Genomic DNA, 11,216 nt, shown 5'->3' on the forward strand with positions numbered 1-11,216 from the left:
CGGCGCGACTGCGCGAATCGACGGCGCACCTTTTCTATCTTTTCTTCGCGGACACGACGCACGTTTTTGAACGTTTTCAAAAAATATATATACATCTTTGCGAGATCTTAAAATAGCTGAGGAACTTGCTGCAGAGAATCGAGAATATCTGGAAACTTGTTTCGTTCGATGAATTTGTAGTTTTCTGGAGCATTCTTAATGGAATCATTTAGAGGAAATGTGCCAATTGGGGCGTGGAATTTTATGGTGTTTGATTTCAACGACGTGGCTTTGATTTACTCGCTCGTGGAACTGAAAGGGTCAATTCGACGTCTTTCTTTCCGTCTGACGAACTACTGTAAAAGTTACTATTTTCAAAGTTGAAAAGTTATTGATAATATAATTTATACAAAGGACTAAAATATCAACGTAAAATAAAGATTGGGAATTGAAATTTATGATATTTACGACAGCTTGAATTGTAAAATTAAGAAATAGGTAGAAATAAAATAACGCATTAAAAATAATCGAGTGTTTCATTCGGACGAAGGGGCTGACAATTATAATTGAAATAAACTAAGAATTGCGTGTACGATAAATTGGAAAAAAAGCTTGAAGATTTGTTGAAAGATTCTTCTTGAGATGCCTTACCAGCAAAATTGTTTCTATTTGTCTCTCCATTTATGTGGTCATTCTCTGTTGCTGTCGCTGCTGCGGCTGTGACTGCGTTTCACGAAGCTGTTGCTGGTACAAGTCGATATGAAGCATGCGCCGTCATTGTGAATTCACGTCATTATCGTAATCTTAAGAAATCATATATACGAGCCTATAATTTCCAAACTATTTACAATCTAATAACTTCATACTAAATTTCAGTAAAAAATTTCATTTTTCATGAAAAGAATTAAACGTTTATTTCAATCAATATTCCGAATAAAAAATTTCTTCGATTTAATTCAACCGTTTTATTGTCCCTTTATTTTTCTTTTTCTCTCTTTTTACGTTAAAATGAATAATTAAAATACAAGTCCCTCGCAAATATGTAATTTACTATTTTCGTATCGATAAAACGATTGATATCTAATACATTGTGAAATATAATTAATAAAAATAGAATTCTAATTAATAAAATCGAACATTCCAGATTTGTATATTCCATTCTTATAAATTTCACTCCATTAAAGCTACGAGGCGCTGTAATAAGTTTCAAGGTGTTACAATAAGTTCCCGTGCTGCAGCGAGGCACAAAATAAGGTTAGGTTCGGCGTGAAAAAGACACAGGTATAATAATGTATGCAAGATTTCATCTTGCATGCAGAGAGACGCGAGCGGCGTTGAGACGTTTTTTAAACGGTGGAACGAATTTGCAACCTGTTTTTGAATTATTGAACAGGGGTGACGCAACATCGGGACGCGCCATGAATTCATTATGATATACGCAAAAGGCGGTCGACTTGTCTGATGGTTAAAATGCGAGAGAGGGACTCGTTCATGGCACACGACCGATGTGGGTGGGTGACACAATAACGATAATTATCACCTTAGTAATTAGCATTGTTACCATTCGTGGCTCGTGCACCGGATCTTCGGGTCAAAAATGTCGTACGTGTTATTCCCCCACTTTAATCCATTCTGTTTGTCCCTCTGAATGTATTTATTGCACGATAATACATTAACGATTAATAATATTCGAATAATATTTATTATTACATGAATTATATTTTTGTTGATGTATTGTACGATATTATGTAATTTTATATGTAGACAGCGAGGGAGTTAGGTTTTAACTAAAATTATTGCCACACACTTGTATTTGTTATATTAATTAATTACTATCGTCACGCTTAACAATACTTTTCTCCTCGATACTTTTGCTAGATCAATAAAAATTTGATAACATATTATAATTTTTGATTCTTTTAATTGTAATTCTTATCTTATCCCATTCTTTTTCTGAACAATTCTGATGTTTGTGATGTGTCGTTAAAAGAGGGATACTCCTCTGCATGCAGTGTTTCTGAAACAACCTGTTGAAACATCCTACCAATATCTTTCAAAAGTAAAAAATTTCTTCTCGACTTACACAGATATAAAATTACAACAAATCAGATCTAAAACGAATCTTCGAACGAACTGAAATCTTTAAAAATTCTCACATCTGTAATTTTGTTGTCATTAGAAATAGTAGGAGTTTTGCGTCTTAGCTTCAATATATTCCGTGAAGTCTATGTTACTCAATGCTTTTGCGCACATTATTACTGATAAGTTTGTTATCTCTATCGATGTATATATGTCCAAGTTTTCCTTGAGAAAATGGGTTAATATTAAAGTCTAATAATATAACGTAATACCAGTTATCCAATTTCTCTTGATATTAAAACACTAAAATAATGGCTAATTGAGGTAAGTTTACAATAAACAAAAATAAATATATAATATTCATTAAAAATCATTCATTAAAAGTAATAAAATATAATTTCCAGTGATAATTTACCTATTGCAAATTTTATACTATATTATATTCATGAAAATCATCAATATCATATTTTTATATTCTTTACGCTGTAAGTTTAATTTTTCAACAAAACTAAAATTTAATTTATATACTTTCCTTTTAAAGTCTCGAACCTTCTTCACAATAATTAAAAGGCCACTATCCGTAAATTACGTAATTTTTTATTATAGAAAAATAACATGTTTGTACATTTCTGCCATTCTCCTGCTATCGTATAAATAAAAGTTAAAAAGAAAGAAAATTTACAAAAATATATTACACACGCTGTAAATGAAAAACAAAAATAGTTTTAAGATAAGATTAAATACCCTATAATCAACGCAAGTATTTGAACATTCGCGCGCCCTTCGTGTTGTTATAGCACCACGCTGCTCTCTCTAGTAACTTTCCCTGCTCTCAAAGTGTCTGTAAACTTCGCTTCCAAAAATTTCCACAAAATTTCCAAATAATCTTCCGCTTCTCTACAAATTCTACAAACCAAAATCATTTACAAAATCTCGTGCAAACTTCTCAATCAAAATATCAAACATTCTGGTGTGTAATTTAGTGGATCGATTTCTGCAACGTGATACATGGCGCCATCTCGTCAACGAGAACTTCGTTGCATCGTTGCATGTTCCATGGCAGTAGGCGACCCTGTGTTTTGTCAGGTAGATAGGTTGCTCGTTCCTTCTTCGAACGTGAATTTCAATTCGAAAACCCGTCAAATAAGAGGAAGTACGATGTATACGATATACAGCGGGCACCGAAACTCGTGTCGATCTTTTCGTTTAAAAATCGTCTCGGTCCAAGTGGGAAAAATCGCGTGCATGTTTTAGGTTAAACCGTACGGAGTCGGTCGAGTACATAACAATGAGCTGCGTGAGAAATTCATACGGTGAAAGTCTGTTGGACGTCGTGCAATCGGAATTCCGACGAAGCGAACGTTGTCGCGGGCTCTTCGCCGCTTTCTGACCGCCTTCCTCTTTGATCGTGCGTGCATCTCATCGTGTGCGTTTCGTTCGCGGTGCAACAACAGCCTGGTAGGGGGCAAGAGAGAGAGAGTGAGAGGGAGAGAGAGACAGCGAGAAACAGAGAGGGAGAAAAATGCCGAGGATGCTCGAGTGGCGATGATTCCGCTCAAATTTCGCCGCTGTCCAATTTCATATAGGATTTCCCCGCGTTGCACATGCAACGAGTGACGGTAAACAGATTCACGTTCCGACGAACATACGCGCTCGCGGAATGGAAATCTAACTGCTCTCCAAACTGTTTTCCTCCATCGAAAGGTAATCGATGTTTTTACCCCCTCAGGACCATATCTACTTATCTCATTTTTTTCTTTTCTTATCTTTGAGAATCTAACATGTTTCTACTTTAATCGACGCACGTAGTCTTTTTTTTTTAATTTGTTGTGGTTCGCGTTTTCTTTAAACGCATGCTTCCTTCTTATTTTTATTTTGAAATTAATTATACGAACCCTTTGTGTACATTTACTAATATTATTAATGAAATATTATAAGTTATTCTTTTTAAAACGATGTGTATAATGATAATAAATTTGGTAATGAAGTAATTAATATTTTAGAAGTATCAGCTGATTGTCCTATTCGATATAAGATTACAATAGAAATTTATAACATATCAATTAGTAAATAATTTTGCAAGAGGGTCCTAGTGTTTTTATTTCTGACCTATCATAGCCTTGAATTATTTTTAAAAATAGTTTAGAAAGACAGAAAATATACATCTTGCATGATTGAGATTCTTTCCTATCCTGCATGAAAGCTCACCATCGTAAAAGTACTAATCTGGTACGTCTGGTGTGATCTACTATTTATGCCAGGCTTTTTTGTACGCACAAAGCAATGCATGGCATGGCATGTGCCAACAACTCTTCTCCTTGTGACTAAACATTATCTCATTTCCTGTTCAGGGAGAGGCAAAAATGAATGATAAATAACATATTTGTATCATTCTACATACCTACGTAAGCCTCTGTTACTAATTGTCTCATATGTATCCATTGTGTGGAAATAAAAATAAACTAACTCAACATTATTGAGTAATTGTTTTTCTCCTACCACTGAATTGATCCTTGTATTAATATTGTAATTTATGAATAAATAAATCATTTCCTTGTACTATGTTTCTTTCCTTTCCTTTTTATGTGCCAATTATGGTAATTATATTCAGTCTCATGTTTGAGTTTATTTATTCTTTGTATACTGACATAAACAAACGCTATAATCCATTTTTCTTCCTTTCAGGGTACTAGAATAATTGAACATGGCAGATGATGAGGGTACAGAATGGCTGCAAGAACTGTTGCACGATGTTCAACTTTCACAGTTTTTTACCAGAATAAGAGATGACCTACAAGTCACTCGACTACACCACTTTGACCATGTACAACCGGAAGATCTTGAACAGATAGGATTAGGAAAGCCAGGTATTAGAAGATTACTAGAAGCAGTGAAGAAAAAGAGAACCACACAATGGAAGAAAAGCTTGATGACCAAGATCAGGCCTGGGAGTAGCACAAAAAGCAATAAAAGATCTTCTCAACCAGTTGAAGGTTCCTCAGTGCTAACATGTCTGATTCAGGATAAAGATGTGACACTGTCTGATAAACTGGGTGATGGTAGTTTTGGTGTAGTGAGACGTGGACAATGGACTTCTCCTTCTGGTAGGATATTACCAGTTGCTGTAAAAGTTCTGAAGGCGGATGCTCTGACTCAGCCAAATGTTATTGAAGATTTTGTGGCAGAAGTTCAAGCGATGCACACATTGGATCATCACAATCTCATTAGGTACATATCTTTGAAAATAGACTGTGGATTCTTATGTAGATTAATGTTTTTATAAACATAATTTAAAAAATAAAACCTAGACAAAGATTTGTTTATAATGAGTGCTATACTTGAAATATTTTATATATTAAATTTGAGGTGTAGGACGTGTTGAGTGTTATTAAAGTACTCCCGTGTTTAACTTAAACAATGTTTATTTCGATATCGAGTGCGCGTCGTTTTAGATCGTAACATGATACACGTCGAACTCAGACGATGTCGATACAGAATTGATATAAACTCGATACAGAATTGATATAAACTCGATACAGACTCGCTACCAACCAACCGTGGCTATCCGTCTAAATGACTAACCGTGCGACTACCAACAACTACCGTGAACTACCATAAAATGCCATCAATGGCTATGAACGACTATCCCGAGCTTTTCCTCGAAAAAGAGAATTTCCTTCCGAGGTGGGGATGGAAAAACCCGTAGGCAATAAAATAAATTTCCCCTTCGAAGGCCCATAGGTTTTTCAGTAAGCCCCAGAATTTATTCGTTTAAGCCCTGTCTTCGGATGCCGTTTCGCGGGCCATGTGGCCAATACATGTACTTCAATCCTGGAACTTCTTTTGCGACCATGGGCCGCTACAAATCTTTAATAAATGCATAAAATTTCACAGTCTACCAATAAAGTAAAATAATTTGACAATATTAATTAAATAAACACATTTTTTTCCAGGTTATACGGAGTGGTGTTATCACAACCGATGATGATGGTGACGGAACTAGCCCCTCTGGGAGCCCTGCTCGATTATTTGCGAAAACAGTGCAGTCAAATTTCAGTATTAACGTTGTGTAACTACGCTTTGCAAGTGGTCACGGGTATGGCATACTTAGAAGCGAAACGTTTTCTGCATCGCGACTTAGCTTGTAGGAACGTTCTTCTAAGTTCAGTGGACAAAGTGAAGATCGGTGATTTCGGCCTAATGCGAGCACTGCCGCAACAAGAAGACTGTTATGTGATGACTGAACATAAAAAAGTGCCGTTTCCTTGGTGTGCTCCAGAATCTTTAAAAGCGCGTAAATTCAGTCACGCGTCAGATGTGTGGATGTTTGGTGTGACATTGTGGGAAATGTTAACGTTTGGTGAAGAGCCGTGGATAGGTTTAAAAGGATCAGAGATTCTTCGAAAAATAGACAAGGATGGTGAACGATTACACGAACCAGAAGCAACACCACCAGAGATGTACCAATTAATGCTTCGCTGCTGGGCTCGGGAACCTTCAGAACGACCAACCTTTGCTTCTCTAAAATCTTCTCTCACAGGAATGGTGCCAACTGTGATGAAAGCGATCAGTCACTTCACGATGGCTGGCAAAATGACCATAGAGCAGGGTGATCAGATAGTCATTTTAGACGGACGGCCGGAGAACTATTGGTGGAAGGGTCAGAACCAGCGAAGTTTTCAAATTGGGCTTTTCCCTCGTTGTTTTGTCGACCCTATGAGACGAAAACAGCGTGAGGACATCAGTAAGCCACTGGAGAATTCTTTTATCCATACTGGTCATGGTGCACCTTTTGGTAAAAGTTGGGGTAGTCCTATTTACATCGACGACGTGTATCTTCGAAATCCTATGGAGCCACCTGACGTCGTTGGAGTAACTGTTCCTCCAGATAGTCTCGTGAAGGATAAATACTGCGGTACACCAAGATCGCGAAAACAGTTTAATTATACAAAATTACAGAATGATATCGGAGCTAGTCCTGTGAAAACGTTGAACGCCTCTGTTCCTAGTGGCAGTCAGGAGGGCAGTTTGATAGATCTGTCCCCGGAGGAGATGGTGAACACGAGTGAAGCGCAATCGGACACTGCCTGTCGACGAGTCGTCAATATCCTTGACGAGCCTATTGACGATTTGGAACGGCAACAACAAACGAGTTGGCAGGATGAGGATCCTCGAACTTATGCCAACTTCCCTGGCAACATCGACCCGGCTTATTCGGATCCGTTCGATACTTCCTCGGTATTTATGAAGCTGCCTCATTCGAGATATTACAGTCATGTTCCCTCCGACGTGAGTAGTAGGTATTTCAAGACACAAACATATGGAAACGTACAAAATCAGGACGTTGGCGGTAGCAGCCAGGACAGTACAAATTATTTCACACCAGAGTCTGGCTCAGATGTGAACCATTATTCCCTTAATCTGAGCAAGGAGAGTAGAAATGATAGTATCAATTTGAACGTGAACGTGGACACGGAGGAAAATAATGCATATAGTCAGAATCACTATAGCGAGATCGATAAGCCTAGTCCACCTATGGCGAATTGGTCTAATTGGCCCGAGGATATGCAAAGTGAAGCGCAGACATACGTGAATGTCTCTAGTCGGAACTTGCAAAGCTCCGACGCGCCTCCTCCTCCACCTGTGGCTCCCAACGAGAGTCCTCCAAAACCAAAATCGAATCACGACTTGGCCCAAAGTTTGAATGAGCTAACAATTAATTCTTGCAACGTTTCTCCTAAAAAGTTGGACCCTACTTTCCTAGCTGAGCTGGAGAAGCATTTAGGTGAAAAGGAAGCGAGCAAGAACATGATCACCAGCCAACAGAATCCAGATTCGTCTGATCCGTATGCGTCTGTTAATAAATTACAAGATAGTACAATTCCAGCATTAAGGCCTCCACCTCAGACTATCAAACGTAAGTCTCCTCAGATGGACTATAGAAGCACCAATCTACCTAGCAAGGTTCAGAATTCGTGGCCGTCAAAGAGTACGAATATACAGCAGCCTCCCAGGTCGCAGCCCGAACAACGCTTAGAAACAGCAACAGAACAGATGGTGGGTCAAATCTGGCAGCAGTCTCAAGCTCAGCAGCATAGTGCCTATGGTACTGCTCAGGGTAATCTGAATCTGTTGCAAATAGCTCCTAGCAATGTGTCCAAGCCAACCTTTAACCATGCACAGAACTCGCTACCGACGGCAAACCAGGCTAGCCACTTTCCAAATCCCACATTACCAACCGGCAGTCATGGGATAACGCAGATTCAAAATGATCTTCATCAAGCACACTCCAGTAACGTTTCAAAACCTCCAAATGTGGTATTTTCGGAACAAGTGTACGCAGAGTTGAAACAGACTGTACCAAATCTAGACCAACTCTCTCAAAACGAGTTTAACACGCTATATAACAAGACAGTGCAGCAGAATATTCTAAGAAACTATTATGCAGCTAGTACGTCGGGTGCAGGTGATTCGGCCAGCAATCTAAGTCATAGTCACTACTTGGAGGGAGCTGCAGCCAGCTCCCAGGCTCGTTCTGGTCAGTCTACGAGGAATATTTTTGGTCAAGGTCACCCCTGTGACTTTAGTCCTCACCTGAAGCAACCTCCGGTATACAATCCTCCGCCTCCAGCAACGTGGAGTCCAATGAAATCGGTTCAAAACGATCTTGGACAAGGCCAGACTGCAATAAAGTCCAATTTAGCTAGCAATTTGGCTAACAGTCCCAATCTACTCCAGCTCACGCACACTAACCAGCCTCAAGAGGGCGCCATGACGCTGCAAGCATCCTCGACGAGATGTCTGCCTCCTCAGATGACAGAGACGGTCGTTAATACTCAATTAGCCCCCTCCACGTCTGCGTACCCCTCTGGTGTCAGCCCCCCATTGACCGCGGCCTCTCAACAGCTGGTCATGTCCCTCAACGATGAATTTCGAGCGAACAAAGTAATGAAGGTGCAGAGAGAGGCAGCTGACGCATCACAACAGGAAATACTCACCGCGCTACAGGCAACTGGCTGGGACACTAATCAAGCGGCCAAACAAATCCTGAAAGACAGACAGGCGAAGATCGAGTCCCTTTTTAGGTAAGTTTGAAATTAATTTGAATTATTGGTTAGATGGTTTTGCGATTTGAACGATTTTTCGAATCTGTACAATTTTTATTATCTTCTGGCTTGGGTTAGGTTTGGATTAAATTTTAACCCCTTGCCATACTATTCTGAGCCCGAGTCGCGATGAGAATTTTGAGCCAAACCTGAATATCACGAGTCAGGCTCATGGTCTAATTTCATGTTAAACGTGAATATCACGACTCTCACTCGGTCAACTATGAATATATCGAATGGTGTCTTTTTTTTAAACACGGGCGCGGCTATCTACGCACTCCGTCGCACGATCTCGTGTTTCAAGTTCCGACGCTCTGTGCCCGTCGCTTCGGCTCTTTCCCTGACCATTCGGGCGAAACGTTTGGGTTTTCGATTCTTCCGAGTTTAATGGTATGGCAAGGAGTTAATTAGACGTGGGTCAATTTTAAATTAAATTTGGGTTAAGTTAGTACAATTTTCATTATCTTTTGGTTTCTGAAATTGGTATTAGTAAAATTGCAATATTTTATCTGTCGTTTTCCTTCCTTTAACTCCTTGTTTCATGGTTTTCTCATGGATTTATATATCGTGTTATTCTAAAGCAAGACATTGAAACATTATACGTAGCTTGTGGTCAGCAGTCTTAGTGTCTTGTAGGTTAAAGGCAGACTCAGTTTTCTTTTTTAATTCATCTTGGATATAAGAGTAGCTTCTATTCCTTGAATGTCATCCATAATCCACTTTATGCATGTGATTCCTTATATTTAATTCGTATAAAGTGAAAATTATATATGTTTCTTTAATCGAGTTATTTACATAATTTCCGGTATTCTGTATATTCAAACAGATCGTAACGTTTCGAAAAGAAAAGTTAGAATTTCTGCACGTCTATCTTTTCTATGAGAAAGTACTGTTTAATATTCCTTTCACTTTTTAACCAATTATCACGTTGATGTCAAACTCTTTCGAGTATATATTCCAACTACATTTAAGAGATACTTTCGATTTTTGTTCAATCGTAGAATTAGTGAAACTTTATCGAATGAGATATAAGAAATGCTTTGATTGCTATCTATTTGTAGATCTCCTGAAATTTCTCCAAATAAATATCCACAGAAAGTTCTTGATCGTATAAGTTTCACGATTAATAGGTTATAGATCAAAAGTTTGAAATCATTGTGTTTTAGTAATTAAAAATTTATGTATTATGAAAATTTAGTGCAGCCATATTGTAAATTAGTGCAGCCATATTGTAAATTCAGTGCAGCCATATTGCAAATTTAGTGCAGCCATATTGTAAATTTATTGCAGCCATATTTGAAAAACCAGCTGCAATTTTTTGGGCAGCAGTGTACGTATATTATATCGAAGCAAAAATGGAAACCTTTCTGTTATATTATACTATTTCAGTCAATCCATTAAGGGCCACTCGGTGACACAAAATAAATATAGCTTATCTCAATCTCATAAAGAAGATTACCGTGGGCAAGGAAAGACTTTATCATTGTGCTGTAAAACCTTGGGATTTCTTCTCATAACCACAATGCTAAAAAGCGCAGTTCGATTATACAAATTAATCAAAAAGCCCTTTTTGGATAAAATTTCTATGTTAATGGATTCCCTGTTCAGTAACCTATTGGGATAAAATATCATGGGTTTTCAAATTGTGCAATGATGCTGAACGTTCCGAAAATGACGCAATCAATTATTGTAATTTCAGATTGGGCTTGGCAGATCGACAACAGTGCGAGGGTGCTCTGAAGCAGACTGAATACGATGTAGATTTAGCGGCTTCCCTTTTGTTAGATCAGGTCAAATGAAGCCAGATATTAAAAGCGAGCGCGCTCTTATTGAAGATATTGTAAAGTAACTATAGCAGTAAATATAGGTATATGTATTTATAAACGATAGCCATACAATGCGTAAAACGAGGCTACGGGCTCCGAGTATAATTAATTGTCTCCTGAAAAAGACATCTTCTTAAGACTATGATACTGTGTCTCGTAAACGTAAAGCCAGCCTAAAATTCCAAATTCCATAAATTCAAATATTTATAATATTAAACCGTTTATT

The 11,216-nt window shown here is 38.1% G+C and overlaps 1 protein-coding gene across 1 annotated transcript; it reads left to right on the forward strand.

The window, feature by feature from the left end:
- Positions 1–1,174: 1,174 nt before the first annotated feature.
- Positions 1,175–11,099, forward strand: LOC132914582 (activated Cdc42 kinase Ack-like). Its single transcript, XM_060973787.1, has 5 exons — positions 1,175–1,260; positions 1,373–1,581; positions 4,744–5,286; positions 6,012–9,143; positions 10,864–11,099. Exons 3-5 carry the CDS (start codon positions 4,763–4,765, stop codon positions 10,961–10,963), a joined length of 3,756 nt encoding a protein of 1,251 aa, XP_060829770.1. The 5' UTR covers positions 1,175–1,260; positions 1,373–1,581; positions 4,744–4,762; the 3' UTR covers positions 10,964–11,099.
- Positions 11,100–11,216: the final 117 nt, after the last annotated feature.

The sequence above is a fragment of the Bombus pascuorum genome, chromosome 15 (genome assembly GCF_905332965.1).
Source record: "Bombus pascuorum chromosome 15, iyBomPasc1.1, whole genome shotgun sequence".
NCBI classification, from domain to species: domain Eukaryota; kingdom Metazoa; phylum Arthropoda; class Insecta; order Hymenoptera; family Apidae; genus Bombus; species Bombus pascuorum.

Excerpts from the sequence above, each read along its gene's own strand:
- LOC132914582 (XM_060973787.1), top strand. The coding sequence starts at position 4,763 with ATGGCAGATGATGAGGGTACAGAATGGCTGCAAGAACTGTTGCACGAT. Across the intron at positions 5,287-6,011 it reads GATCATCACAATCTCATTAG|GTTATACGGAGTGGTGTTAT; the intron begins GTACATATCTTT and ends ATTTTTTTCCAG. Across the intron at positions 9,144-10,863 it reads AAGATCGAGTCCCTTTTTAG|ATTGGGCTTGGCAGATCGAC; the intron begins GTAAGTTTGAAA and ends TTGTAATTTCAG.